Source organism: Camelus bactrianus, chromosome 16 (assembly GCF_048773025.1).
Source record: "Camelus bactrianus isolate YW-2024 breed Bactrian camel chromosome 16, ASM4877302v1, whole genome shotgun sequence".
Taxonomy (NCBI): Eukaryota; Metazoa; Chordata; class Mammalia; order Artiodactyla; family Camelidae; genus Camelus; species Camelus bactrianus.
In genome coordinates this window covers 1,065,638-1,091,549 of record NC_133554.1, presented here as the reverse complement: position 1 = coordinate 1,091,549, position 25,912 = coordinate 1,065,638, and the positions used below count along the sequence as shown (strand labels likewise).

At 56.9% G+C, this 25,912-nt stretch overlaps 1 protein-coding gene across 6 annotated transcripts; it reads left to right on the top strand.

The window, feature by feature from the left end:
* The first annotated feature begins 26 nt into the window (after positions 1 to 26).
* On the top strand, positions 27 to 23,565 carry TOP3A (DNA topoisomerase III alpha). Of its 6 annotated transcripts, none has more exons than XM_074341996.1 (19): positions 28 to 332; positions 5,544 to 5,603; positions 6,464 to 6,537; positions 7,314 to 7,389; positions 8,087 to 8,195; positions 9,434 to 9,577; positions 9,681 to 9,851; positions 10,079 to 10,179; positions 11,631 to 11,705; positions 12,831 to 12,913; positions 13,709 to 13,916; positions 14,995 to 15,180; positions 15,370 to 15,463; positions 17,743 to 17,856; positions 17,945 to 18,110; positions 18,653 to 18,796; positions 19,441 to 19,563; positions 20,602 to 21,281; positions 22,157 to 23,565. In XM_074341996.1, exons 1-19 carry the CDS (start codon positions 153 to 155, stop codon positions 22,333 to 22,335), a joined length of 2,967 nt encoding a protein of 988 aa, XP_074198097.1. In that variant the 5' UTR covers positions 28 to 152; the 3' UTR covers positions 22,336 to 23,565. The 6 variants fall into 6 exon arrangements, with proteins under 6 accessions (XP_074198099.1, XP_074198097.1, XP_074198098.1 ...); XM_074341999.1 differs by having other exon boundaries at positions 31 to 332; positions 15,334 to 15,463; XM_074341995.1 differs by having other exon boundaries at positions 32 to 332; positions 15,334 to 15,463; positions 20,602 to 21,269.
* Positions 23,566 to 25,912: the final 2,347 nt, after the last annotated feature.

Sequence of the window (25,912 nt, the reverse complement as noted above, 5' to 3'; positions counted from 1 at the left end):
GAGCGCGGGGAGCCCTGGGAGTTGTAGTTCGCGGCGCTGAGCGGCTGGCGCCGCGGAAGCGGGCTGGGAAGGCGGCCGGAAGCGGGCTGCGCGCGGGGCGGCGGGAGACTCCGGGGCCGGGGGTGCCGCCTCAGCATGCGCGGGGCCCGGGGATGATCCTCCCGGTCGCCCGCCGCGCGCTCCGCTGGCTGCCGCGGCCCGGGGCCCGGACCCTGACCCGCGCCGCCATGGAGGTGGCCTTCCGGGGCGTGCGGAAAATCCTCTGTGTGGCCGAGAAGAACGACGCGGCCAAGGGCATCGCCGACCTGCTGTCCGGCGGCCGCATGCGGCGGGTGAGGCGGCCCCTTGGCGTCGGGGAGCGTAGCGGACGTTTCGCTCGCGTGCTTGGAAGCCTTGGGTGCGCCGGGCACGGCGGGGCCGCCGAGCTCGTCCGGGCCCCGGAGCCCCGGGGCGGCGCCTTTCTAGGTCCGGGGTGAGCCGGGGCGTCTGCACCGTTACGTTCTGAAGCTCTGCCGGGTTGGGGCCGCGCGCCAGACTCCTCCAGCCTGTCCTCGCGCCTGCGGGATCCTTCCCACGAAGCGCGCCGTCCCCGCCGCCGCACGCCCGACCCTGCGGCCGGGGCACAGACGCGGCGACGCCGGGAACGCCGGGCTGAGAGGCCGCGTCGGCACAAACGAACCCCGTGAGACGGGCGGGCTCGGGGCTCGGGGTACGGGGTGTTCTGGACACGGAGGCGCGAAGGAGCGGCTCGGGGAGAAAGGGTTTGTGAAGGAGGGTCACGGAGGGCCCTCCGAGTCCCTGCCGCCGCTCCTGGGACTCTAAGCGCCCAAGGAGAAGGAGCCTCTGCTTCGCTCGCTGCTGTGTTCCTCGGGCCTGATACGTGTCTGGGATACACGAGAGTCCGGCGGTATTTGTTGGGTGGATGTTTGGGCTCAGTCTCGAAGTTTTACCAGGCAGTGGAAGTGGCACGTATAAAGAACATGTGCCTTGAAACAGTTCGGCATGTTCAAACCTGAGAAGTGGGAGTGCGGGATGGTGGGGGGAGGAGCCAGTGGCAGTAAACACTTTTTGAGCGGATTAGGGATTAGTGTGTTTTGTGTGTTTACCGCCTTGCTGCACACAGATCAGCACTTAGTACCTTCCCGGGGTTGTGTGTCGGTCACTTCTAGAAATCTCATACCAGGTTTGATCACAATGAAAGGAGACCCCGGAGCCGTTACGCAGTCACTCTCCATTCCCCGGTCCTCCCAGCAGCTGTCCCCAAAGATCTGTCTATTCTGGGTATTTCATATGAAAAGATTCGTATAACACGTGGCTTTTTTGTGTCAGGCTTATTTCACTTAGCATTTTTGAAACCCATTCATGCTGTGGTGTGTATCATTACTTCATTCTTTTTCAGGGCCGAATAATATCCTGTCGGATAGAGAGCACATGTGTTTATCCGTTCTTCACTTGGGTTGGCCCCGCCTTTTGGCTGTTGTGAGTAGAGCTGCCGTAAACCTTCATGTACAGGCTTTTCTTTGGATAAGTGTTTTCACTTCTTTTGAATAAGTTCCTTGGAGGGAAGTTGCTGGGCCACAAGTAACTCTATGTTTAACCTTCTGAGGAACTGCCAAACTGCTTTCCAAAAGTGGCCGAAACATCTTGCATTCTAACCAGTTCCTTTTTCTCCACATTCTGTCAACACTTGTTCTTTTTTTTTTTTAATCATCTCCATCCTAGTGGGTTTGAAGTATCTTGTGGTTTTGTCTCTGAGCACCTTTTCATGTGCATTCTGGCCACTATGTCTCCATCTTCTTTGCAGTAATGTCCATGTTTTCTGGCCATTTTTGAATTGGATTGTTGGTCTGCTGAGCTGTAAGCGTGCTTTGTGTATTTGGGATACGAGGTCCTTGTTAGATACGTGATTTGCAGGTATTCTGTTTCATACTGTGGGTTGTCTTTTTGCTTTCTTGGTAGTGTTCTTTGATGCACAAGAAGTTTTAATTTTCATGAAGTACAGTTTATCTATTTTTCCTTCTTTTGTTGGTTAGACTTTTACTGTCGTGTCTAAGAAACCATGGCCAGACTGAAGATCAGGAAGATTTGCCCCTTCTTCTAAGAGTTTTAGCTCTTATATTTTAGTCATTGATCCATTTTGAGTTAGTTTTTCTCGGTAGTGTAGAGTCCAACTTCATTCTTTTACACGTGGATGTCCAGTTTTTCCCAGCACCGTTTTTTGAAAAGGCCGTCCGTTTCCCATAGGATGGCCTCGGCATCCTTGTCAAAAATCAGTTGACTATAGACGTTTCTTTCTGGACTGCCAGTTCTGTCCCGTTCTTCTGTATATCTGTCCTCACGCCAGTGCCACGCTGTTTGCTTTACTGTGGCTTGGTAGTAAGTTTGGAAACTGGGTGGTGTGAGTCCTCCAACTTTGTTCATCTCTTTGAAGACTTTTTTGACTACTTGGGGCCCTTGCAGTTCCGTATGAATTTACCATCGCAATACTAAGTCTTCCAGTCTGAACACAGCCTGTCTTTCCGCTGATTTAGGTCTCAGCAATGAGCTGTAGTTTTCATTGTGCTTTTGGATGCTGTTGTAAACGGAGCTGTTTTCTTAGTTGCCTTTTCAGATTGTTCACTGCTGTCGGTTTCTGTCTTTCTGTGTTATTTTCTTCATTGCTGTTGGATTTTGCATGTTGACCTCGTATCCTGCAACTTTGCTGGCTTTATTGGCGTGAAGTTTCACTGTGGCTTCTTGAGGATTTCTACCTGTAAAATCATGCTGACTGCAAGGGGAGAGAGTTCTGATTCTCTCTTTCTGATCTGAATGTCTTTTATTTCTTTTTCTTGCCCAGTTGCTCTGGCTAGAACTAGTAATCCCAGATAACGATGGTGGAAACGGGCATTCTTGTTTTGTTCCTGAACTTGGAAGAAGAGCTTCCATCTTTGACCATTGAGTGTGATGTTTGCTGTGGGTTTTTTGTAAATGCCACACTTCACTTTGTCGTGAAGGGTGCTGAATTTTTACCAAATGCTTTTTCTGCATCAGTTGAGAAGAACAGTGTAGGTTTTAAGCATGGGGCAGAGGGGTGGGGATGGTCATATTTGTGCTTTATGAAGTCTCCCTGGCAGTGGGGCACTTGGAGAATGGAAGGCTTGAGCCAGGGTGACAGTGTTGGGCTTCTGCACCTGGGGGTTAGAGGCCTGAAGTCTAGGGACCTGGGGGCACTTTGCAGGGGAGCAGAGGGAACGGAGAGGCAGAGGTGGTGGAAGCAGTCAGTGTGGAAGGTGGAGGTTCACTGTGCTCTCACACATTCTGGTCCTTCTTCCTGGGATGACATTTTGCCTCATCTCTCCTGATGAACTCTCTTATCTTTTAAAAGAAAACGGGGGAGCAACTTAAATGTAACCTATTTTGTGACATCTTTCCTCAGTGTCCTCTGCGACCGTTTCCTTCTCTCGGTGATGACGGTCATGGTCGTCACGGGTCCCGGGATCTAGTTGCCTGTCCCCCTCCCGCGGCCTGTCACTCCCCGAGACAGTGACAGGGCCTGTTCGTTTGTTTATCTGTCCCTCACAGAGTTTGCTTTGAATGACAAAATCCCTACCTTCAAGAAACTGGAATTCTGATAGAGGAGCCAAGACATCCACACACACAACTCGGAATCAGAGGATGGCCCTGAGCTTTGTAATAGCAAAAACCTGAAATAACAAGAACTAGTGACGGCCGTGGATCCTAAAATAAACTGTGCTTTCTTCGGTAGATAGTCTGTTATGGAGAAGACTTTCAAACACATATACGAACATATACAAATATACATACATTTGAGAGAAATTTACCAAAACACTAACAAGAGGTGGAATTTTTCTTTTTTCTTTAACAGTAGTACTTAAACAGTGGTAATTATTGCAGAAAATTCAGAGGACGCAGATACGCATCAAGTGTACTGTCCCCACTGCCCTCAGTAGCCCCTGTTAATAACTTACAGATCTCGAGGACTTTTCTATGTGTGCACCGTTTTTTCATGGTTTTATTTTTATGTTTAGAAGAAGGAATCCTAAGACAGAGTCTTGTGGTAGACTGAGTGGCAGCAGTGCGATCTGTCCCCACAGTGCTGAGTGAAGGCGGACCCGCTCTGGTTTTGGTATTTGTTTTAATAGTGGGGATGGATGGCCCTGTAGGAGGAAAACAGATGCTACATTCTTGGTCAGTCTGCTGGGTCTTTTTCTTTCTCTAGGCTCCAAGTCTCCCGTAATTAGGGAGCCACCCTTGCCGTGAGCACCTCACCCAAGAGGTGGAATCGCACATGGTTGAGTACCCACTTCAGTTGGGAGCTACAGAGAGGCAGGTTTGAGGTGCCAGGAAAGACATCTTACTTCCTCAAGACTCTCCTCTGGCAGGGGAGGCTGCCTGGGAGAGCCTGGACCCGGGCCGCACGCGTGCTGTTGGACAGGCTGTCCCCTGGAGAGTATTAGAGCAGGTTCCAGACTCTTCCCGGGAGAGCCACTTGGGGTGAGCGGGGAGAGGCTGAGTTAGCAGCAGCTCGGCCTTGTCACAGCCAGAGGGTTTTGGCCCTGCTATGTTCCAGAGGCCGTGTGAGAGTCTGGGAAGGCTTCAGTGCTCTCTTAAAAAGAGGTGGAAGCCATTGGCTGGACAGTTGCTCTTCTCTAGTATGAAAGGGGCTTGACCAGCAACTGGAGTTTGTAGAGGGGAGTTTCTTTCCTTGGCAACACTAGAGCGGTGCCCTCGTAGGGATCAGATCCTGAAATAAATTCCTTTTAAGTTTGCTGTTACCCCTCAAAGAGAGCCCCGTTCAGTGGTCCACACTGAAAACTCGTGTCTGTGAGGCCGGGGGAGAGTCTTCTCCACGTGACATGTCTTGGTCCTGGAAGGTTTCCCCAGGTCCTGCCTGGCCCACGTCTTGTCTCCTGTGCAGAGTGGGTGTGAAACTCACATGCTTAGCTACTTTTAACACCTTTGTAGAAGGTGGGGTCTCCCCTGAGAGGGCCTGGTTCTCCCGCAAATGCAGGTAAGGAAGTGCTTTGTAGCCTGGCTCCCAGGCCCGACTGGGGCTTGTAGCGTTACTGGATTTCAGAGCCAGAGGGACCTTACAGGCAACTTTACTCAAGAATCAATTGAGGTTCAGAAAGGTGAACGCCCTGCCTCTGGTCAGCTTGTTGGTGCAGCTGGTGTGTGGCCAGAAAGTAGAGATGTGGGGAGAAAGGAGAAGGTCTCGAGAGGATGTCCCAGTCCCCCATCTGCCGTGTGACCTCGGACGAGTCTGTTCTCATCTGTAGAAAGCTGTTATGTAGTTTTAGCTGAACGCAAGGTCACCTTCCAGCATAAAAACTCTGTGGGCTCTACCAAGTGCGTGCTGCTAAGTGTGTTCTAAGGGACCTCTTAATAAGCGGTCTTGGTAATTTTGCCCAGTTTTTATCCGTGGGAAATGCTGTTGCATTTTCAGCATCCCCACTTGTCTGGGTTTTGCTGGATCTCTATGCTGAGGAATCTTTTGTTTCTTTATGTAATTGATATCTTTTCTTTATTTTTGTCTTGTGTAGAGGGAAGGACTTTCTAGATTCAACAAGATCTATGAGTTTGATTATCACCTGTATGGCCAGGTAGGTGCTGCAGCGTTCCTGTCGTGTGGCTCACGTGTGCTTTCAGACCCTTGTGCCATTTTGCTGTTTTTAGTTATGGCTAAAAAGAGCAGCTGTTTACTACAAACCCTCCCTAAACTGCTTGTATTTTGGAGTTTTTTGGTCAAGAAGAGTTAGTCAGCCTGGCCACTGCCGAGTGGTTGCTGTCTTTTAAGAGGACCTTTTGTTAGGACCTCCAGATCCTTGGTGGCAGGTGATCATTTCATGATTTATAAGGAAGTCTCTTTTTTGCAGAATATGGTCCCAAACTCAGCTCTTCAGTGCAAGAAAGCAGCTAACGACAGTAGTTTGAGGATATTCTAAGTGCTTCAGAGGCTTCTTGGTACCAGAATGAGAATGGGGATTGAGCCACTGTGCCTTTTGGCTTTAAGAGATGTGTTTGGTTTTTTTCCCAATCAACTGTTTCTGTTTTTAATAGGCTTTATTGTTTTAGAGCAATGTTAGGTTCAGAACAAAATTGAGAGGAAGGTACAGACATCTCCCCCACCTCCGCCCCTGCACGAGCACAGCCACGTCGTCAGCAGCCCCCCAGGGCTGCTCGTTGCAGCTGGCCAAACTGCGCCCACACACGTCACCCAGAGTCCACAGCTGGCGTCGGGTTCCCTCCCGCAGTGTGCATTCTGTGGGTCTGGGTGAACGTAAATGACACGGACCCGTTGTCTTCATGTCACGTGGACTGTTTCCACTGCCCTGACAGTCGTACACTCTGCCTGTTTATCCTTCCTCCCCTCCACCCTTCAATAGAAGTTACTCCCTTTTATTTGAATGATTTGGCAAAATCTAATTGTTGAAAGACTAACTTGAGTTTTGTTGTCATTCAGAACGTTACCATGGTAATGACTTCCGTTTCTGGACATCTGCTGGCCCACGATTTCCAGATGCAGTTTCGTAAATGGTCAGTAGGGTCCCTGGGGAAGAGCTTTCTGATTATTATGGTGAGCTGTAAAGTATCACAGGAGTTTCGAGGCATGTTGGTGCCACTGTGTGGCTTATAATAGTAAGGTGACTGAGTCCATTTGGCTGCTGTGACAAAACATCACACACCAGGTGGCTTTTAAACCGCAGAAGTTTGTTTCTCTGAGCTTTAGAGACTAGAAGTAGGAGACAGGGTGCCAGCGTGGTCTGGGGAGGCCTGCTGACCTCTCAGCGTGTCCTCACCTGGGGGAGGGTCCGGGGAGCCAGCTGGGTCCCTTGTAGGAGGCTCCACCCTCACCAGCTAATCCCCTCCCACAGGCCCTGCCTCCAGCACCATCACACTGGTGTTAAGATTCCAGCGTGTGAATTTGGGGGCACACAAGTCATAGAGACCATAGCAGTGACCTAGATTTGACTGATACATTGTGCATTTTTACCATGTGTTTATAATAAACAGCCACTTTTTTCAGGTGTGTTCCCCAAAATAGGCAGGCCTTTCTCATACTGCCATCAGACTGTTTGCCCCGCTGCAGATGTGCGGGAAGAGTCCCAGGATTTCCAGTTCGCAGCCCCTGTCGGTCATCCTGGGAAGCGCATTGTGCCAGGGTCCCCGCCTTGTCTGTAATCCTCTGCGTTTTCACGGGGGTGGGGGCTTTCTGTTCGGGACGTAACCATGAGGGCAGTTTCTTTCCCTTAAAACAGGACTTTCTGTCACGTGCTTAGGTAGGAGATTTTGCGTTTTTGTTTCTTTTCCAGGCAGAGCTGCAATCCTCTTGTCCTCTTTGAAGCAGGAATTGAGAAGTACTGCCCGGAGAACTTTGTAGACATCAAGGTAGGATGGTTTGGAAGACGTAGGCACTGGAGTTAAACCACCACCGAATAATTAAACCAAGTGATTTCTGTATTTTGAATGCATGAGAATTTAGAGATAAGGGTTTCCACCAGACTAAGTACTATGGTTTAAAACATTAGTCCCACCCGTGTTGTAAATGAAGCCATTTAAGCTTAGTGGCTGAGAGACTTCTCAGGGCGGGTGGCTGTTTGAACCCTTGGCGTGAGTGTGTTAGCTCCCTGGTTCCGGCTCCCCCAGCCCCGGTGGGAGGGAAGAGTGCGGGTGGGCGTCCGACAGGGGATTGTGAACCCTGCAGCTCTCTGGGCACCAACCCTTACTTCACGGCTAATTAGGAGCCCTTGGGATGAAATGCAGTTAGGGTTTTTTTGTTTTCTTTTAAGCCAGGACTTGATGAGAACCCCCAGAGCTATAAGTGTGTGTTAGAGCTGTGTTTCAGGTCCATCAGGCTGGGCTAGTTGTGTTAAACCCCCAGGCTTCCGGAAGCTAATTGGTGGGGCTGTGGTTCCAGGCTAGGGGCGGGACTAGTGACTTCTCACCCTTACCATGGTGGGGACAGTTTTCTTGGCCTCTTCTTCACCGAGTTGGCTTCCTCCAAGAGCCTCGAGTGCTGGGTCAGAACCCGCGCAGGGCTGTCCCGGGACCACGCTCACTGCTCTTTCCCCACCGGCTACTGCAGAAAACTCTGGAGCGGGAGACCCGGCAGTGCCAGGCCCTGGTGATCTGGACTGACTGTGACCGAGAAGGAGAAAACATCGGCTTTGAGATTATCCACGTGTGCAGGGCCGGTGAGTATCTGTGCCAGATTACCCACGTGTGCGGGGCCGGTGAGTGGCGGCTCCTGAGTGTCTGTGCCAGATTATCCATGTGTGTGGGGCCGATGAGTGATGGCCCCTGAGTGTCTGTGCCCTGGACACGGGATGGGAGGGGCTCTCCCATCTTCTCTGTGCGTGGCTGTGCCTGAGCCCCTCCCCATGTCCCCTCCGCACCAGGTCCCTCTGCCAGGCCTACCAGTTGCGTGGCAGTGGCTGGACCCTGTGCCCAGGGCTGGTCCAAGTAGATTGCCAGCTCCCTGAGAGCAAAGACTTCATGTTCTGTTTTTTAAAGTGATATGTTGAATATTAACAAAGAGTGTACCCACCACATGTAAAGTGTGAAGAATAGTTTTAAGACATTCTGTTTGGTTTTTTTCTTTTTCTCCTGTATGCTTTGTACAGTGCCTGAACAGTAATGAACGATTGTTGCAGTGAGTGTGATGATGCTGGGTAACTTAGAGGAAGCTGTGCAGGCCACTCTTGGGCTGCAGCAGGGGGTTCCCTCCTCACTAAGCACTTTTGTCTGAAGCTAGAACAACTCCGGGGCTAGATACGCTAACTTTCAGGGACAGTGCGTATATCCCATATTTCCGCAACAGGACATGAAATTTCTCCCCCAGGACTTCTCTTTTCTTTTCTTTTCTTTCTTCCTTCCTCCCTTCCTCCCTTCTTGTTAAATTGATGTATAGTTGATGTACAGGGTTGTGTTAGTCTCTGGCGTACAGCATGGGGATTCAGTCACACACACACACATTCTTGCTCATCGTGGGTTATTACAGGATTCTGACTATAGCTCCCTGTGCTGCACAGTGGGACCTTGTTGTTACCCATTTTGTATGTAGTAGTGAGTGTCTGCAAGTCTCAAACTCCTAACGTACCCCTTCCCCCTCTCCCTTAGAGCCTGTAAGTTAACGACACTGCCCTTCTGGGCATTGTAAGGGAAGCGAGGTTGGTGTCTCGAAAGCTCACCAGGAGAGCTGAGCTTTCTGCTCAGCCCCTCTGCTGCTCCCAACAACACTCAGCCGGTCACAGTGAGGTTTCCCTCTCACAGTGTGTCGCTACCTTGACAGAAGCAGGAAAACAGGACTCCTCGCGGCTTCTTGACCTGGTTCGCTCTCTGTTCAAGGTGCTTCAAGACGGGCCCCTGTGTGAGGAGAGGGCGGTGAGCCTCGTGCCTTGACTCGGCCCCGCTGCCTCTTTCTGTCCCACAGTGAAGCCCGGCCTGCCGGTGCTGCGAGCACGTTTCTCCGAGATCACCACCCGCGCCGTCCAGGTGGCCTGTGAGAACCTGACGGAGCCTGACCAGAAAGTCAGCGACGCCGTGGACGTGAGGCAGGAGCTGGACCTGCGGATCGGTGAGGGGCAGCAGGCCGGGTGGGCGTGGGCTTGGCGGAGCAGCTGACTTTGACCTTGCCATTTGTCCTCTCTTCCCTCCCTCCCTCCCTTCCTTCTTCCCAGGGGCCGCCTTCACCAGGTTCCAGACCTTGCGGCTGCAGAAGATTTTCCCCGCGGTGTTGGCGGAACAACTGGTCAGTTATGGCAGCTGCCAGTTCCCCACCCTGGGCTTCGTGGTGGAGAGGTTCAAAGCCATCCAGGCGTTCGTGCCGGAAACCTTCCACAAGATTAGAGGTAAGGCCGGTCGTGGTGCAGAACCCGAGGACCTGGGGTGACGGGGCTCAAGGGGTGTCCTGGGCACTCGTTCGAAGTGCGGTCTGAGCCTCACTGCCCTCCCCCCATCACCGTTTTCAGAATCCCCTTCAGGTGTCCACAGTGGCCTCCCCAGTTTCACGGTTCTTGGCTCTGACCGTGACAGACCTTTTCCTCTGAGCCATGGCCTTCCTGTGTGTCCCATACAGTGACTCACGACCATGAGGACGGGACGGTGGAGTTCAGCTGGAAGAGGCACCGTCTCTTTAACCACACGGCGTGTCTTGTCCTCTATCAGCTGTGCATGGAGGTGAGGCCTCCCGTGGCTCCCCGGCCACACCTGCCCTCTGTTGGCAGCTGTGGTCCTGTCCCCTCTCCCGCTGAACGGTAGCCTTCAGTGTGCGTCTCAGGACATCACTTTGGGGCGCCAGTGAGTCTAGAACTGCACAAAAACAGCACTGAAGACAGGCCAGGGAAGACCTGCAGAGCTTGCAGGTAGTGCCAGAAATGCCGAGAAGCCCCTCCCCGAGGCAGTACACTCTTAGCAGTGGGGAGTACGGACCAGCCTGGACCGTGGACTCCCAGAGCTGGAGGGAGCGCGGACGGCCTCTGGCCCAGTCCCTCCCCCGGGTCAGACGACGAAACCCAGACACGGGAAGGGTGCAGCCGAGGGACCGGGTTCACGCGGTGATAACCACTGAAAGGGGAGTGGGGGAAGGGCCAGGGAACGGCTGGGGGCAGGGAGCTGCTCTCGGGGTGACCTCTGAGCGAAGGCCGGAGGGGACCAAGACCCACTCAGGCTGCAGGCTGGTGTCTGAGTCACCCTCGGACTGTCCGCTTTGTGAAGTGGCCACCACTGCACCTAGTGACCTGCTATAACCCCAGGGCTGCACACGGTGGGACCGGGACTAAACTCGGAGACCTCTAGGTGTGCTGAGTCGGCTGTAGCCCCCGCAATTCACGATGGGTTTGGCAGCAGGGAGTAACCACCACGGACACTGCTACACTCCGGACACGCAGTGTGTTTCGTGTTATTCGTCTGGTGCTGACGGTGCCCCTGGGGTGGGGCCTCCGCCGTGACCGCGTGGACCCTGCTCCCCGCGCGTCTGCTCCCCCACTCCTGAGGCCACCAGCCTCTCAGGACCACCTGTCTCTGCTCTGCCCTTTGACCCTGGGGGGTACACAGCTGGCATGTCTGCGACTCGGCGTGTTTATCTGTTCAATGAAGAAGATGAGGATGTGGTGCAGGGAAGTGTGGCAGGTGGGCTCCTTCCCGCTCTTTGCTGGGAACACCCGGCCCCCAGTCTGTCTGCAGAGAAAGTTGGGTTCTGATGTATAAACACCCTCATAAGCAAATCTCTTCAGCTGAGTCCCTTGTCCGTTTGTGTTCCTTTGAAGTGAGGTTGGTCTCAATATGAGCGGCGTTCTCCAGCCTGTATCGTGTCATTTCTCCTGTTTCTAACTCTGTATCATCATGAATTTTAAAAAGAACGGTAATACGCATGCGCGTAGATAGGAAACTGAACGCAGGAGGCGCGTCCTCGGCCTCGGAGAAGGGCCCTCGGGCCCTCGGGCTTGGGACCACGCCCTCAAAGTCTTGCTTTGAGCGGGAAGCTGGTGCCGGCCGCTGGCGCAGGGCGTGGTGCCCGGGGTCCTGCACTGGGGGCGGGGAGCTCGTGGGCAGGACTGGGGCAGCCACAAGAAGGCCAGTGAAGGTGCCCCAGCGGGTTAAAGTGACCTCTGCTCTTCTTGGCTTTCTAGGATCCCAGGGCGACCGTGGTGGAGGTCAGGTCCAAGGCAAAGAGCAAGTGGAGGCCTCAAGCTCTGGACACTGTGGTATGTCTGGGGGCTGGGGGGGTGCTGGGCTAGACCCCCAGGAGCTCCACTGCAGACGGTGCCCAGTGGTGGGAGGCCTCGCTCTCACCGGTGCCGCGTGGACGCTCTGAGGGAAAACAAACCCCCAGAGCGCGGCCGGCTTGGCCCGTTAACAAGGTAGCAAATGCAGCATGACTGTTTTACGTGGGGCTTGGGAAACAGAGGAAGAGGTCATCTGTCACCTGGCCCTCCCTCCATAACTGCTGAGGTAACTCTGGTGTCTTCCTCCATTTTATTCCGTGCCATTTTTTACGGCATTATAATTGGAATAGCTAGTTTTTTCCACCTCATTTTTTTTTTACTGCTTCTGCATCATCCACATAACCTTCATTTTAAACATCCACTTTATGAGCCTACCCTAGAACAGGGCTTCTCAAATTTTTGGCCCCAGGAAGAGACACCCATTGGGACTCAGGGTGCCCATTTCCAGTCACCACTGTGCAGGAAAATCTGGGTGCAATTACTGTGGGGTGGCTCTGGAGGATGGATGCGCAGAATGTTCAGGGCCATTCTCTCAGGGTATGTGTGGGGGGGGCGTGGTGAGGGGTGATGGGGGACAGTTACAGGTTGGTTGCACACAGTGGGCTGTTTTATCCCTCACTGGTTAACATGCTTTGACATCTAGCCAGCAGCATTGTCGGGGTGTCACCAAGGGGAAGGGACAGCTGGTTGTCCCCAAGGGTAAGGGGGTTCGTCACCCAGGGGAACATCCCAGGGTTCGGATGGCGTTCCCAAAGTGCGGCTCTCAGGTTGCTGGTATTACAGTCACCATATTAGACACTTGTGGAAAGTGCGTATTTCTGGCCCGTCTCCCAGCCCTCCTCTGTCAGCATCCCCAGTGCTTGGGGCCCAGGGACCTGCTTGCTTCCTGGTGAATCTTGCTTTTGCACGTCACAGTCTGAGGACCCAGGGCCCGGGTCTGGCTCTGCCTAGCAGGCCAGGAACTCTCTCTTAGGCACAGCCTTTGAGACACGTGTGAGGACAGCTGGGGGACGGGGCCAGACGGCTCTGAGGAGGAGGAATTGGCGTGTCATGCCCTCTGACTCACGCCCTGTGACCTCACACACCTGTCCACACATTTAACAGGAGCTTGAGAAGCTGGCTTCTCGGAAGCTGAGGATAAATGCTAAGGAAACCATGAGGATTGCTGAAAGGCTCTACACTCAGGGGTAAGTATTAGTGTATGTTTGGGCGTGGAGTTCGATGCATCGGTATCTGGGTGAGATATTTTAGAAACAGAGCCCGTGGGAACACAGACTGTCTAGAAATGACTTGAGCCCAGAGTAGGAGAATTCTGGCACTGGTTTTTCTCTTCTGATGCGGAATCACTTACCTCCTCCCGTGAGAGCCCGCGGGGTACGTTCATGTCCCGCTCTCGACCTCTCAGCAGATGGGGTGCTGCCAGGGTGGGCCACTCCTTCAGGAGTTGTTTGCCTGCTGTGAACCATCCAGCTAGGGTCAGGAGCACCCAGCGCCGTCCGGGGACAGCATGGTCCACACTGCCCAGTGTGGCCACTGTTGAGCACGTGGTTTGGGTTGTCTGAACCGGGAGGTGCCGCGGGTGTCAACGTGTAGTGGGTTTCGAAGTCGCAGATGAGAGAGGATGTAAGTGGTCCCAGGAGTGTTTAAGTGGCTAATAGAACGTTGAAAATTACACTCAGGGCCCACGTTGCAGTTCTTGGGCAGTGTCATGGAGCACACGCTGCTGCGGCGGTCAGGGCCGCAGGCGTGTCCTGGGGTGGTTCTGTCACTGAAGTGGGGAGCCCGGGAGGGCCCCAGGAGCGCCAGGCAGCCCCGCACCCACTGGGAGTCACACCTTGGGTCTCTCCCTGGCAAGGTGAAGTCCTTACCTCCAGGCTGGCTCAGACCGGCTGCAGCTGGTGTCACCGGTGTTTTCAAGCTAATTCTGACATTTACAGGCAGATTTCGCGATTTCTCGTTCTGTTTGTTTGGCTTTGTTTTAGGTACATCAGTTATCCCCGAACTGAAACAAACATTTTCCCCAAAGACTTAAACTTGACGGTGCTGGTGGAGCAGCAGACCCCGGATCCGCGCTGGGGGGCCTTTGCCCGGAACATTCTAGAGCAGGGTGGCCCCACCCCACGCAATGGGAACAAGTCTGACCAAGCTCACCCTCCCATCCACCCCACCAAGTACACCGACGGCTTGCAGGTTGGTTTCCGCAGTGGGCTCTGTTCCGTGCAGCCCTCACTCCTCCGGCCCTGCCGTGAGCTGCTTCCCTGACCCTCTGCACACAGCAGGCAGCCTGTTCCCTGAGCGCCTACAAAGCCCCCGCACCTGGCTCGGTTTCAGTTTCTGTCGGCTTCCCGAAACCTCAGGGCCACCTCTGGGCCCGCTCCGGCCCCATGGGCCTCCCCATGGCCTGCTCCCCAGCCCATCATCCGCGCCCGCCATCTGCTCCTCTGGGCTTCCGCTCTGGGGCCCCGGCTGCAGACTTACCATCTTGTTGCTCCTGATTCCAGAAGTGATACATGTTTATTTCAGGCTGTTTACAAAATAAAAAGATCATAGGGAAGAGAAAAGTGGGCTGTAATCTCACTGCCTCCTACCGAGAACCCCATTTTTCTCTGTGTGTATTTAATTTTCTTACAATTAAATTGTAATCTTAAGCAGCTTTGTAAACTGCTTGTTTCATTTTGTATCACGAGTATAACCGCATATGCTGAAGTGTTTTAGTGATATTTGATGATCACGTAGATACATTGTAAGTTATCTTGCCGAATCTGTTTTTGAAAGATTAAGTCGTTTCCGACTGTTTGCCATGTGGTACACCATAGTCAGCACCTGACTGGGTAGCTGCGGGGTTCCCTCCCTCCCGGCGCAGATGTGCTCAGGAGGCTGCTGGCCGTGAGAGTACGCTCTGTGGGCCCTGTAGCTGGAGCCTCACTCAGTCCGCGATCACGGGGTTGGTGGAAAGTCCCTAGGAGCCCTGTGCTCCCGGAGTTGGTCTGAGGCCGCCGCACCTTCACCCTGTGTGTCTCCAGACAAGGGGTCTGTCAGTAACTCTTACACTTTTGCCTTGCTTTCTGCCTAGACAGGGTTTATACCCTGGGACTCCCTTGCCTGCTTCTACCCGACGAGGGTGGTGAGGCTCACGGACACAGACCCACAGCTCGCAGGGGATCTGCCCGCCCTGGGCGTTGGCAGGCCGGGAGCCGTGTGCGCGATGGCGCGGGGCCCCGGGCTTGGGCAAGGCTGTGTGCTGGGGCTCAGCTCCCTCTCCTCGCAGGGCAACGAGTGGCGGCTGTATGAGCTCATCGTCCGCCACTTCCTGGCCTGCTGCTCCCGGGACGCCCAGGGCCAGGAGACCACCGTGGACATCGACATCGCGCGCGAGCGCTTCGTGGCCCACGGCCTGGTGATTCTGGCCCGGAACTACCTGGACGTGTACCCCTACGACCACTGGAGTGACAAGGTGGGAAGGCACAGGTCCGGGCAGGAGCCTGGGCCTCGGGGGCGGGGGTGGCGGGGAGACAGGTGTGTTGCCGGCCCCGGGGGACGGAGCGGAGCTGGGGTCTGGGCCGAGTGCCGAGCGGGGGTCTGACCGATGCGTCTGCTGCCCCGGTAGACCCTCCCCGTCTACGAGCAAGGCTCTCGCTTTCAGCCCAGCACCGTGGAGCTGGTGGACGGGGAGACCAGCCCACCGCAGCTGCTCACTGAGGCCGACCTCATCGCCCTCATGGAGAAGCACGGCATCGGTCAGTGGCTGCTGGGGGTTGGGGGGCCGCATCTCTCCGTCTTCCCTGCAGCTCTCCTGTGGGGCCGTGCTCTTCTCCCCGCTGGAATGAAGTGAGGCTTAGGGAAGGGAAGAACTCGTGATTAAGGTCAGAGTGCGTGAGTGAGGAGAACCTGGGCCCAGGTAACTAGCAGACGATGCCCTTAACCACGGCTCTGCACCATCCACGCGAGGACATAGCTGTTTCTGTCACTCGGGTCTCAATGGGGGGCCGTCCTGCTCTGGTCCTGTCCAGAGACTCAGTATTTTTGGTCTACACAAGAGTTTGTTGTTTTTATTTTATTTTTAACAAGGTACTAACGTTTAAAGCATCAGGAGGTCTGGCAGTCCTCGCCCTCACCCGGGGGACGGTGGGTGGGCTTGGAGTGGTGGCTATTCTCTGTCCCTCATACTTGGCTTCGCTCACTGGCCCGACACACACCAGGCCCCATGGAGTCTGAGTCTGCCACCCTTCCAGGGCCGAGGGTGGTCATGTGCTCAGTTTTTGTTAAAGCATCTCCCATAATTGTTCAAGAGTCAGAAAAAAAAAATTTTTTAAAGGGTGGGTAGGTGCAGAATTATTTTTCCCAGTAAGTCCCATGGCCCAGGCTTTACAGATGGGCCCCCTATGGCTGATCTGCTGTCCCCTCAGTTTTCACCAGAGCTCTTGGGACTGTCTCTGGCAGCGAGTCCAGGGGGTCTGGCCCGGGGGGCAGGGCGGGTCAGGAGGCACCCCGTTCCCTCCGCGCACAGCACTGCGCTGCACAGTGAGTTCTGTGTCCTGTGACCCAGGAGGACGTGCCCCCCCCCCCGGGGCCCGCCACCATCAGTGTGCCTTCCAGACAGCCTGTGGATTTAGGCAGAATTACAGGTAGTTCACTCAGCGTCACTTGTTTATAAAAAATAACAAATTGTGTTCTGGGGACACAAGAGTAATGGGGCCTAGTCGTCCCTTCAAGGGCTCCTCAAGTGGTAGAAGCAAGTCAAACCCTGTGTTAGATGCGGCTGGTGGGGGCGGTTCACTCCTGGTGAACGAAGGCAGAGCCAGTGGAGGCGGGGCCGGGGAATGGCGTGGGGATGGGGCGCACGTGCTGCTGGCAGGGAGCAGGGTCTGGAAGGCGATACCAGGAACAGGATTTGAGCCCAGCTCGGCGGGGCCTGGTGCATTTGGCTGAGGGCCTTGGGTGTGGTCCCGCGGTCAGCAGAAAGCAGGCTGAGATTTCCAAGAAAGCAGCACAGAGCCGCGTTTTAAGAGAATGGTAACAGCTTCGCTGAGACTGAATTTGCATGCCGTGCGGTTCACTGAGGCTCCATGCACAGTTCAGTGTTCAGTAGACTCTCCTCGGTCAACACTGGGACACTTTCACACCCATTAGCGGTCATGGCCCTCGCCCACGCCCCTCCTCTGCAGCCCCCAGCCCTGGGCTCATCTTTTTGGCTCAGTAGATGGCCTGTCTTGGACATTCCTTACAAACAGACGGTTCATGGCCTTCGTGCCTGGAGTCTCATGCTGCACGTCCCCAGGCGCGTCAAGGCTGTAGCGTCTCAGTGCTTCCTTCCTGTTCCTTCCCAAATCCTCTTCCATCATGTGGGGACCTCGTTTCCTTTACCTGTTCATCCTCTCGTGGGCGTCTGGGTCGTTTCCACCTGTTGGCTGTTGTGAACACATCCGGACAGGTTTTTGGTGGATGGGCCTCAGTTCTGTTGGGCCCATGCGTAGGAGCAGGCTCGCTGGGTCCTTTGGTGACTGACGTTTTGAGGCACCGCAGACTGTCTTCCACGGCAGCCATACCATCTTGGAATCTGCCAGCACTGTGTGCGGGTTGAGGTTTCTCCACGCCCTCCCCAGGGTTTGTCGTCGTCTTCTGTTTGGTTACACTCATCCACATGGGCGTGAACGGCTGTTTCTCTGTAGTTGTGATTTGCATTTCCTTGACAGCAGAGCTGCATCTTAGACGCTCCCCTTGGTCAGAGCATAAAAAAAGGGGTGGGTAGGGGAGGAAACGGGCACTGTAATGAAGCGGATGAGAGGTGCGGAGCTCTGACCCGTGGGTGGGGCTGGGGTAGGGCGGTTACACAGGGAATTTCAGAGCCGGAATTGGCAGCTTGAGGGAGTAAGCGGGCGCTGAGGAGAGGCAAGGTGGCCCTTGTGGTTTTGTCATGGGCCAGATGTGAGTGGAGGTGCCACCTGGAATGGGGATCCAGGTGGAGACGGGGCCCTGGGGAGCGCGGATCAGCTGAGTAACCCGGAGGGGCCCGCAGGCACGGACGCCACGCACGCGGAGCACATCGAGACCATCAAGGCCCGGATGTACGTCGGGCTCACGGCGGACAAGCGCTTCCTCCCCGGGCACCTGGGCATGGGGCTCGTGGAAGGTGAGAAGGCGGGGGCCTGTGGGGGTGGGGGGTCGCTGAGGCCCCCGGGCGTGTCCGGGCCACACTGGATGCTGCGCTCTGCCCGCAGGTTATGACTCCATGGGCTACGAGATGTCCAAGCCTGACCTGCGGGCCGAGCTGGAGGCTGACCTGAAGCTCATCTGTGAGGGGAAGAAGGACAAGTGTGCCGTCCTGCAGCAGCAGGTCCAGAAGTACAAGCAGGTGTTCATCGAAGCGGTGGCCAAAGCCGAGAAGTGAGTGCCGGGCCTGCTCTCCCGCGAGCCCGTCTGGTCCCCGCACCCCCTCCAGGCCTCCCTTCCCCAGAGCCTGGCAGCGCAGGAGCAGGAACCAGGAAGGCCCGGTCCACTCCTCTGGGGCTGCCGGCCCTAGGGCTGCCGACCTCTCGATTTCAGTTCTGCCTTCCGTTAGGAGGCTGCACAGTCTCGTGCGTCAGTAACCGTGCTGGCGTGCGACCACTGCCCTATGCAATGTTTAGAGATGGCTGGGACAGACAGTGTGTGTTTTCCGTTAGAGAAAACGCATTTCCCAGCTGGTGCCAATTTTGAAAAGAAATGTGTAAGCTGTTGAAACTTGGATCCAGATAGACCAGTGTGTGTGAACCCTGTGCGGTTGTGCATCTGAGGCGGGGTCCCCCCGAGAGCTGCGGGGGCCAATCCAGCTTCCCGCCTGCCCCGTTCTCCGTGTCAGGCCTGCGGCTGAGCAGCCCGTCGGTGCCTCGGGTCACGGGCGTGTGCTGTGCACGTAAGGATGCCGTCTTGTGGTGCCATTTCCTCAGGTTGGATGAGGCCTTGTCCCAGTACTTCGGGGAAGCGGCAGCGGTGGCCCAGCAAGAAGCCCTGTACCCGGCTGTGCCAGAGCCTGTCAGGAAGTGCCCGCAGTGCGGCAAGGACATGGTCCTCAAGACCCGGAGGGGCGGCGGGTCAGTGTCCAGCTGTGCCCCTCTGCCTGCCAGCCTGGCTGGATGCCCTCTGCAGGGCGTGTTGCTGTTTGTAAGGGCAGGGCTGCTTTTCCAGCCCTGGACAAGGTGTTAGCAATGGGACAGTGGCCACGGAGGTGTGAGGCTTGGGAACTCAGAGGAGGGGCTGGGAAGCAGGGCGTGTGTCCCCTGCAGGTAGACATCGCTCACCTGGTGTGTGGAGAGCAGCAGACCCTACTCGTGCCCCGCACAGGCCTTGGGCCCCAAGGCGGGTTACTACCCACTCTGAGCCCCGGTGTCCTCCCCCGGCATCTCCCTCGGGCTGTGAGGCGGGAGGGGACAGAGGTTCCCTGTGGCTCGTGCAGCCTTGGCAGGTATCCAGGCCGCTGCAGACCGGGGCTGGCTCAGAGAGCGGGGGTGCTGGTGGCGCCCTCCGTGGGTCCTGAGGGTGGGAGCGCTCAGCCCCCGGCCCTGCGCTGCCGCGGTGGTTTGTGAGTAAGGGGGCCACTCAGTGTCGGAGACCGTGTCCCGCGCAACCACCAGTGTCTCCTTTCATCACTGAAGACCTTTCTTCGCCAGACGCAAGGCGCCTCCCGACAGTTCCCGGGGGCTGGCGGCTCCAGCCTGACCCCGGCCGTCCTCCCCAGGTTCTACCTCAGCTGCACAGGCTTCCCGGAGTGCCGGTCGGCTGTGTGGTTCCCCGACACCGTGCTGGAGGCCAGCAGGGATGGGAGTACGTGTCCCGTGTGTCAGCCGCAGCCCGTTTACAGGTGAGCCAGTGCAGGACGGAGCACGGCTAGGCATCTCCCACGGCCCTAATTCTTTGGCACCTCGGGGGTCGCCCGGCACCTAACTCTGTTCTCATCCGGTCGCTGCCGTTGTGTGTGTGGAAGCCAGCCCTGGGGGTCCTAGGGGAGCCCACCCTTCCCCTGCCCTCGCCCGCCGGTTGTGCCGAGGCTGGGGACGGCCGTGTCCAGGAAGCCCAGAGCCCTCGTGGACGCCTCAGTACAGAACTGGTGCTGTCGGAAGTCACGGGGGACCCCAAAGGGCTCTTCTCGTGGGCTGTGTTTATCAGGCTTCGCCACGTCCTGGAGGGGAGGCGGGAGCTCAGTGGTAGAGCACATGCTAACGTGTACGAGGTCCCCGGTTCAGGCTCCAGCACCACTGGTAGAAACAAAACAAACACCACAAAGGTTTATGTTCTAAGTGAAAGCAGAGGTATCTTTCAAAACACGCATTAATGTGTTTATAACATGCAGTGTATATTAACGTCAATAAGCATGTTTTTAGGATAAAATGTACCTATTTTCCAAGGCAAAAAGATAAGAATGCATTGTTTTCCGTTTTTGCCAGTTTAATCTCTGGCTCCCTAGGAGAGGCGGGGCTCTCACCTGCGCACCTGTAGTCAGCCTGCTGGGTTTACTGCCTGTGCTGGGGCCTCTGGAGGGTCTAGCGCCCATGCACGGGGCAGCGAGAGCAGAGACGCGCTTCTCAGCCAGTCACCAAGTAGCGTGGCCTTGTGTGGGGCCCGGCGGCCCCCAGAGGCCCTGGGCCACACCGACTTGCGGGCACAGGAAGAGCCTGTCAGAGGCTCTGCTATTTTGGCCATTAATTGGGGTCTTGGCGTTTACCTCCTCCCACTCTGCACCCTTGTGACGACCGAGGGGCTGGGGTTGGTGTGCTTGGGTGGGTTTCCTGCGCAGGGGGCTGGCCTGGGAGGCCTGGGGTGGGCCCAGCCCTCCGAGGGCCAAGGAGACTCTCACACCCCGGTGGATAATGTTTTTTTTATCATTTTCTGGCCTCGCTAGGTTGAAGTTAAAGTTTAAACGTGGCAGCCTTCCCCCGACCATGCCTCTGGAGTTTGTTGGCTGCATCGGCGGCTGTGATGAGACCTTGAGGGAGGTCCTGGACCTCAGGTTTTCACGGGGGCCCCCCAGAGCCTCCCAGCCAGCCCGCCAGCCCCCCGGCTACCTGCAGGCAAGCCAAGCTCTAAACAGAACGGACAGCAACCAGCCCAGCCACCCCCAGCCTCCCGACACCAGGCCAGCCAGGCCCTCAAGGCCTCTGGCCGGGGCCCTGCTGTCGCCCGCTGCTGGTGGTGACAGCAACTCGGTGACCTGCAACTGTGGCCAGGAGGCGCTGCTGCTCACTGTGCGGAAGGAGGGGCCCAACCAGGGCCGGCAGTTCTACAAGTGTGGCAGCGGGGGCTGCAGCTTCTTCCTGTGGGCTGACAGCGGCCGGCCAGATGCAGGCGGGCCTCCTTCCTCGGCGCCCAGGCCCTGGGGCGGCCCAGGGAACCCCCCGGCGACGCTTGGCAACAGTGGTGGCGGCGCGTCCTGCCTGTGCAGCCAGCCGGCCGTCACCCGCACGGTGCAGAAGGATGGGCCCAACAGGGGGCGCCAGTTCCACACGTGCGCCAAGCCCCGGGAGCAGCAGTGCGGCTTCTTCCAGTGGGTGGACGAGAACGTGGCCCCAGGTGAGGCTGCCGGTGCGTTCCGCTGCCCAGGCCTGAGGGGGCGGGCCGGGGGCGCAGGGTCCCTTGCTCCTCCCCCTTGGTCACTGCCCACAAGGTCTTGGGCACTTGCTGTGTGCCCGGCACTGAGCCATCGCCCTGTTCACGCGTCCTCTTCCGTCACGTAAGCGTCGTGACTACGGCTGTGCAGACCAGGAAGGTGCACCCCGACTGATGGGGTGACTTGCCTGGGGTCACACAGCCCAAGCCTTGAACGTGGGCTGCCTGATGCCACGGCCCGTGCAGCCTTTGTGAACCTGTGGGGTCTATACCGTGAGCCTCGTTTCTTACGGTGAAGGCCCTGGCCCTGATGTCGAGAACCTGCCCCAGGTTACAGAGCTTGGGCCAGGGCCCCAGAAGTGGGGAGAGCAGCCACTTGGACACCAGGTCAGCGTAGATGATACACCTGGAGGCACCTGCTCCCCCGGGACACAGCGGATGCCTCACCGCACATCTAAGGGTGACCGAGAGGCCTGGTGGGATCTTTGTGGTGAGACAAGGCTGTTTCCCAGGCTGCATGTGTGACCTTGAACGGATGGCTTTTCAGCCTGTTTCTGCAATAGGATGGGCGCCTCCCTGCCTCTCTTGGAGTCCCTGTTCACTTAGTGTCAGACTGTGGTTCTGGTGCACGTGTCGCCACGGTCGTTTGTCAGCCCCGCAATGCCTGGAGGCATCGGGGTTCCTGCAGGGAAGGCAGAAGCAGTGCCGCCTCTGCACGCCCTCAGGCAGCTGCTGGCGGGGGGCCCCCCTCCCTGGGGCAGTGCGCCGTGAGGCTGTCAGGGCTCAGGGTCTGTCTGGACGGCCGCGGGGGGCCCTGCTACACTCATCCTTGCCCCCCGCTCTCCCCACAGGGACTTTGGGAGGCCCAACCTGGTCAGGAGGTGGAGGAAGAACCCAGGGGCCGGAGGCCAGAAGCAAGAGAGCCCGGGCCGGTTCCTTAGACGCGGGGTCCGTGGCCAAGAAGCCCCGGAAATGCAGCCTTTGTCGCCAGCCTGGGCACACCCGCCCCTTCTGTCCCCAGAACAGATGACGCCAGGGTGGGGGCCAGAGAGCCACTTCCTCCACCTGCCCCTTCCATCTCCAGAAGTGGTGGCTCCTGAAGTCTGGCCTATATGCTAAGAAGTCGAGATCCAGACCACGGTCTTGAGAAGTGGCCCTCTGCCTGGGGCTCAGGAACAGCCGTGGCCCCTGCCGAGAAGTCATGGAAGCTGCTCCTGTGGTCCCCTGGGGGCTGTGCTGTTAGCGCGTTGGCAAAAGTCAGCGCGCCCAGCAGCTGAGCCTGCAGCCTGGGGCTGGGTGGCCTGCAAGGGGCCTCCCTCCACAGACGTCCCGAGAGGGGACAACGCCAGGCAGTGGCTCTTGTTCTGAAGCTGCGCCCACAGAAGCAGGTTCATTCCTCTTTATCTGGGAGCTGCTGCGGCCAGGACGCCCGCAGCTCGTGTGCCTTAATAAAGGATTCTGCCCCTTGACCCCAGCGGGTGACAGTGTGGCGTCTGGTGAATATTGGCAGGAGCCATGGGTACGGACGTCACCCAGAGCCTGGCGGCCCTCCCGCCGTCTGCTGGCCCACATGGCCTCCCTCAGCCCGGCCCCGCTCCCTGTCCACGTGGTCAGCAGTGAGTCCGGCTCTCCCGGCCCCACCGTGGTCCTGTGGGTCAGAGAGGAGCCGGTGTGAGATTCAGATCTCTCCACATCGTGCAGAGCCTGCCACACGCCTCATGTGCCCTCACAAAACCTCGGGAACAATACGTAGCCATGTTGGCTTCGTTCTGTGGTTTAGACAACACACAGGAATAGGCTGTGAGTTGCGCAGTCATGTTGCTCGTGGGTGAAGCAATGAACTATCCTCAGGCCTTGGGACTCCAGGCTCCTACCCTTCCTGGATACCAGCACTCCACCCTGGCTGGACAGCAGGATGCCTGGACTCGCTCCAGGAGCGTCTGGTCGGTGGGTGTGGGTCACGGCCCTGCGGCCCAGCCTGCTCCATCTCCGTGGTTTCACCTCTTCTGAATGTTCCGTATATATGGAGCCATATGGGACGTGGCCCCGTGTCTGCTGCTTCCTCTGGGCATCATGTCTTCCAGGGTCACCCCTGTGGTCCTGTGTTCAGTGCTCTGTCCTTTCTATGACTGAGTGATGTTCCATGGTGTGGCTGGACCACAATTTGTTCATCTGTTCTTCAGTTGATGGACACTTGGGCTGTTTCCACCTCCCAGCTGTCATGAGCAGTGTTGCTATAAACCTCGTACAAGCGTTTAAACACCTGTCGTGTTCCTTTAGGTCCGTACCTAGGAGCGGAGTTGCTGGGTCACGAGAGTCTGTGTTTACCTTTTGAAGAAGCACTAAACTTCCACGGCAGCTGCACCGTTTTGCATTCTCAGCGGCCCTGTGAGAGGGCTCCTGTTTTTTCACATCCTTGCCCACACTTATCTCCCGTTTATTCCTTTTTTAAAAAAAGTTTTGGCCATCCTGGTGGGTGTGCAGTGCTGTCTCGTGGTTTGGGCTTGTTTTCCTAACGGCGGTAGATGTCACACATCCTTTGGGTGCTTCTCTGGCCTTTGGATTTCAGTCCCGCCTCTGAGCACAGCCCCTCCCTTCTCAGCATTAACCACAAGGCTTCCATGGGGGAACAGGCTCCTTCCTTTTTGCCCCTGGCTGCGCCCACACACCCTCCAGCCCCTTCAGCTGTCTCCATGCGGCCAGCCCCCATCCTCTCGAGTCTGTCGCCTGAAGCCCCAGTGTTGGCACCCAGACCCCGCACACCTGCAGATGCACACCTTGGGCTGGGTGTGTGGTGGGCTGGCCCGGGCCGGGTGTGCTGGTCTCTGTTCTGCACATCGGCCGCTGTGCGCTCCTCCGAGCCCGGGGCTCCCTCTGCCCCTGCTGGGCGCCCTGAGCTCCCTGCCGGTGGACGGGCCTTCAGGGTGAGGCCCTGTTCCCCTCTCATCCCCCTCCCGGGGGCGCAGGTCCCGTCCCGATTCTTTTTTCCTTTGTCCTACCTGGTTACCTGGTGATCTTTCCTGCAGTTTTGGTTTTATGAGATTTCTTGCCAGTACTCAGCAGGAGTTCTGTGAAAACTGTTCCCCGTGTGGGTGTATTTCTGGTGTATCTGTGGGAGGCGGTGAGCTCAGCATCCTCCCGTTCCACTGTCTGGATCCAGCCCCTCGCCTGTCTTCCAGGCGTTGGTGTGTTTGGTGTTGAGTTGCAGGGTGCTAGACGCACTTGTGGATTTTAATCTTCCTGCCGGTATCTCCTGTGTGCTCAGGGCCAGGACTGCTGGACGAGATAGGGCCAAGAGCAGCCCCCGAGGGTCTGCCTGCCCACCGCCTGCTATGCCTTCGCCACTCGAAGCTGTGCGGGGGTCCCCTCGCGACAGCGGGGCTCAGTGCAGAGAGAAATGGGCCTTCCCAGCTGATGACACTGGGACAGTCTGAGCTGCCCACTCCCGAGCCCTGGGTGCCCTTGGGTTCACGCAGCGCTGCTGTCTCCCAGCCCCCCTGCAGGGAACAGGCTGCAAAGGTGAACGCCGCCCTCTGAGCAGCTGAGCCGGGACTGGGGCGACGTCTTGGGACACTATGTGGAGGCCCCGCTCCCCTCGGGGTGAGTCGCCTCTGCCTCCGGGTCCTCAGACCCCGGGATCACAGGAGGTCCAGTTCAGCTCGCAGGCAGGAGAGGCCGTGGTGCACCAGCAGCGTTCGTGCTGGGAGGGCCACTGGGTCAGCCTGGAAAGTTCGCTGTGAGGTCACATAAGCAAATATGCCTGAGCCCCAGCAGTCTGACCTGCTGTGTCAGGAAACGGGCAGCAGTACCAGGAGGACCCAAACCACGTCCAGAGCCATCGTGCTGGCCTGGTCGCAGCCTGGGGTTGGTCACCATGCCTCAGCGTGTGTCCTCAATGAACTAGGTGCAACCAAACTGTAACGTTACTGGGTCTTTTTTTAAAAGGTTATCTTTATTTTTCTGATTACAAAAGAGAAACGCAAAGGTGTCAGACTTCTGTGACATACCAGGTTGAAGGCCACTTGTCTTGAAGGGACGCAGGCAGATGTAGGGCAGGGGCCCTGGCTTAGGGGCTGCTGGGTGAGCAGTGACCTGACCCCGGGCCCTCCCTGTCCCCAGAGGAGGTGCCCGCAGGCTCTAAGGCTCAGCTCAGTCCCAGGCTGGAGGGGAAGGGACCTTTGGGATCAGAAGTCAGGAAGGGCTTTCCTCGTGCAGCTTGTCCACCAGCTGGGGCGGGTCTCCAGACAGCCTGGCCTGAAGATCTCCGAACCAGGTGGGGTCTCCCAAGAGGAGGCTCGGGAGCAGGTGTTGCAGCCGCCTTTCCCGTCCTGCTGCAGCCCGGCCGGTCGGGGCCCTGGTACTTTGGGGCTGGTTTTCCGGCCTGCTGACTGCAGCCCCCCAGGTTTGGCAAGATGTCTGGGACCCTGAACCACCCGTGAGCACTCGCCACACCGACAGCCTCCAGCAAGAAAGCTCGTGCGGGCTTTCGTCAGGGCCTCTTCTGTTCAGTGGCCGCACAGCCTGAGCCCACAGGACAGGCCAGCTGTGCGGGAGGGCTGGGCTGCAGCTGAGCTGTCCTGCGGGGCTGTGCTCGGGAGCAGATGCCC

Excerpts from the sequence above, each read along its gene's own strand:
- TOP3A (XM_074341999.1), top strand. The coding sequence starts at position 153 with ATGATCCTCCCGGTCGCCCGCCGCGCGCTCCGCTGGCTGCCGCGGCCC. Across the intron at positions 9,578-9,680 it reads GGAGCTGGACCTGCGGATCG|GGGCCGCCTTCACCAGGTTC; the intron begins GTGAGGGGCAGC and ends CCTTCTTCCCAG. Across the intron at positions 12,914-13,708 it reads GAAAGGCTCTACACTCAGGG|GTACATCAGTTATCCCCGAA; the intron begins GTAAGTATTAGT and ends GCTTTGTTTTAG.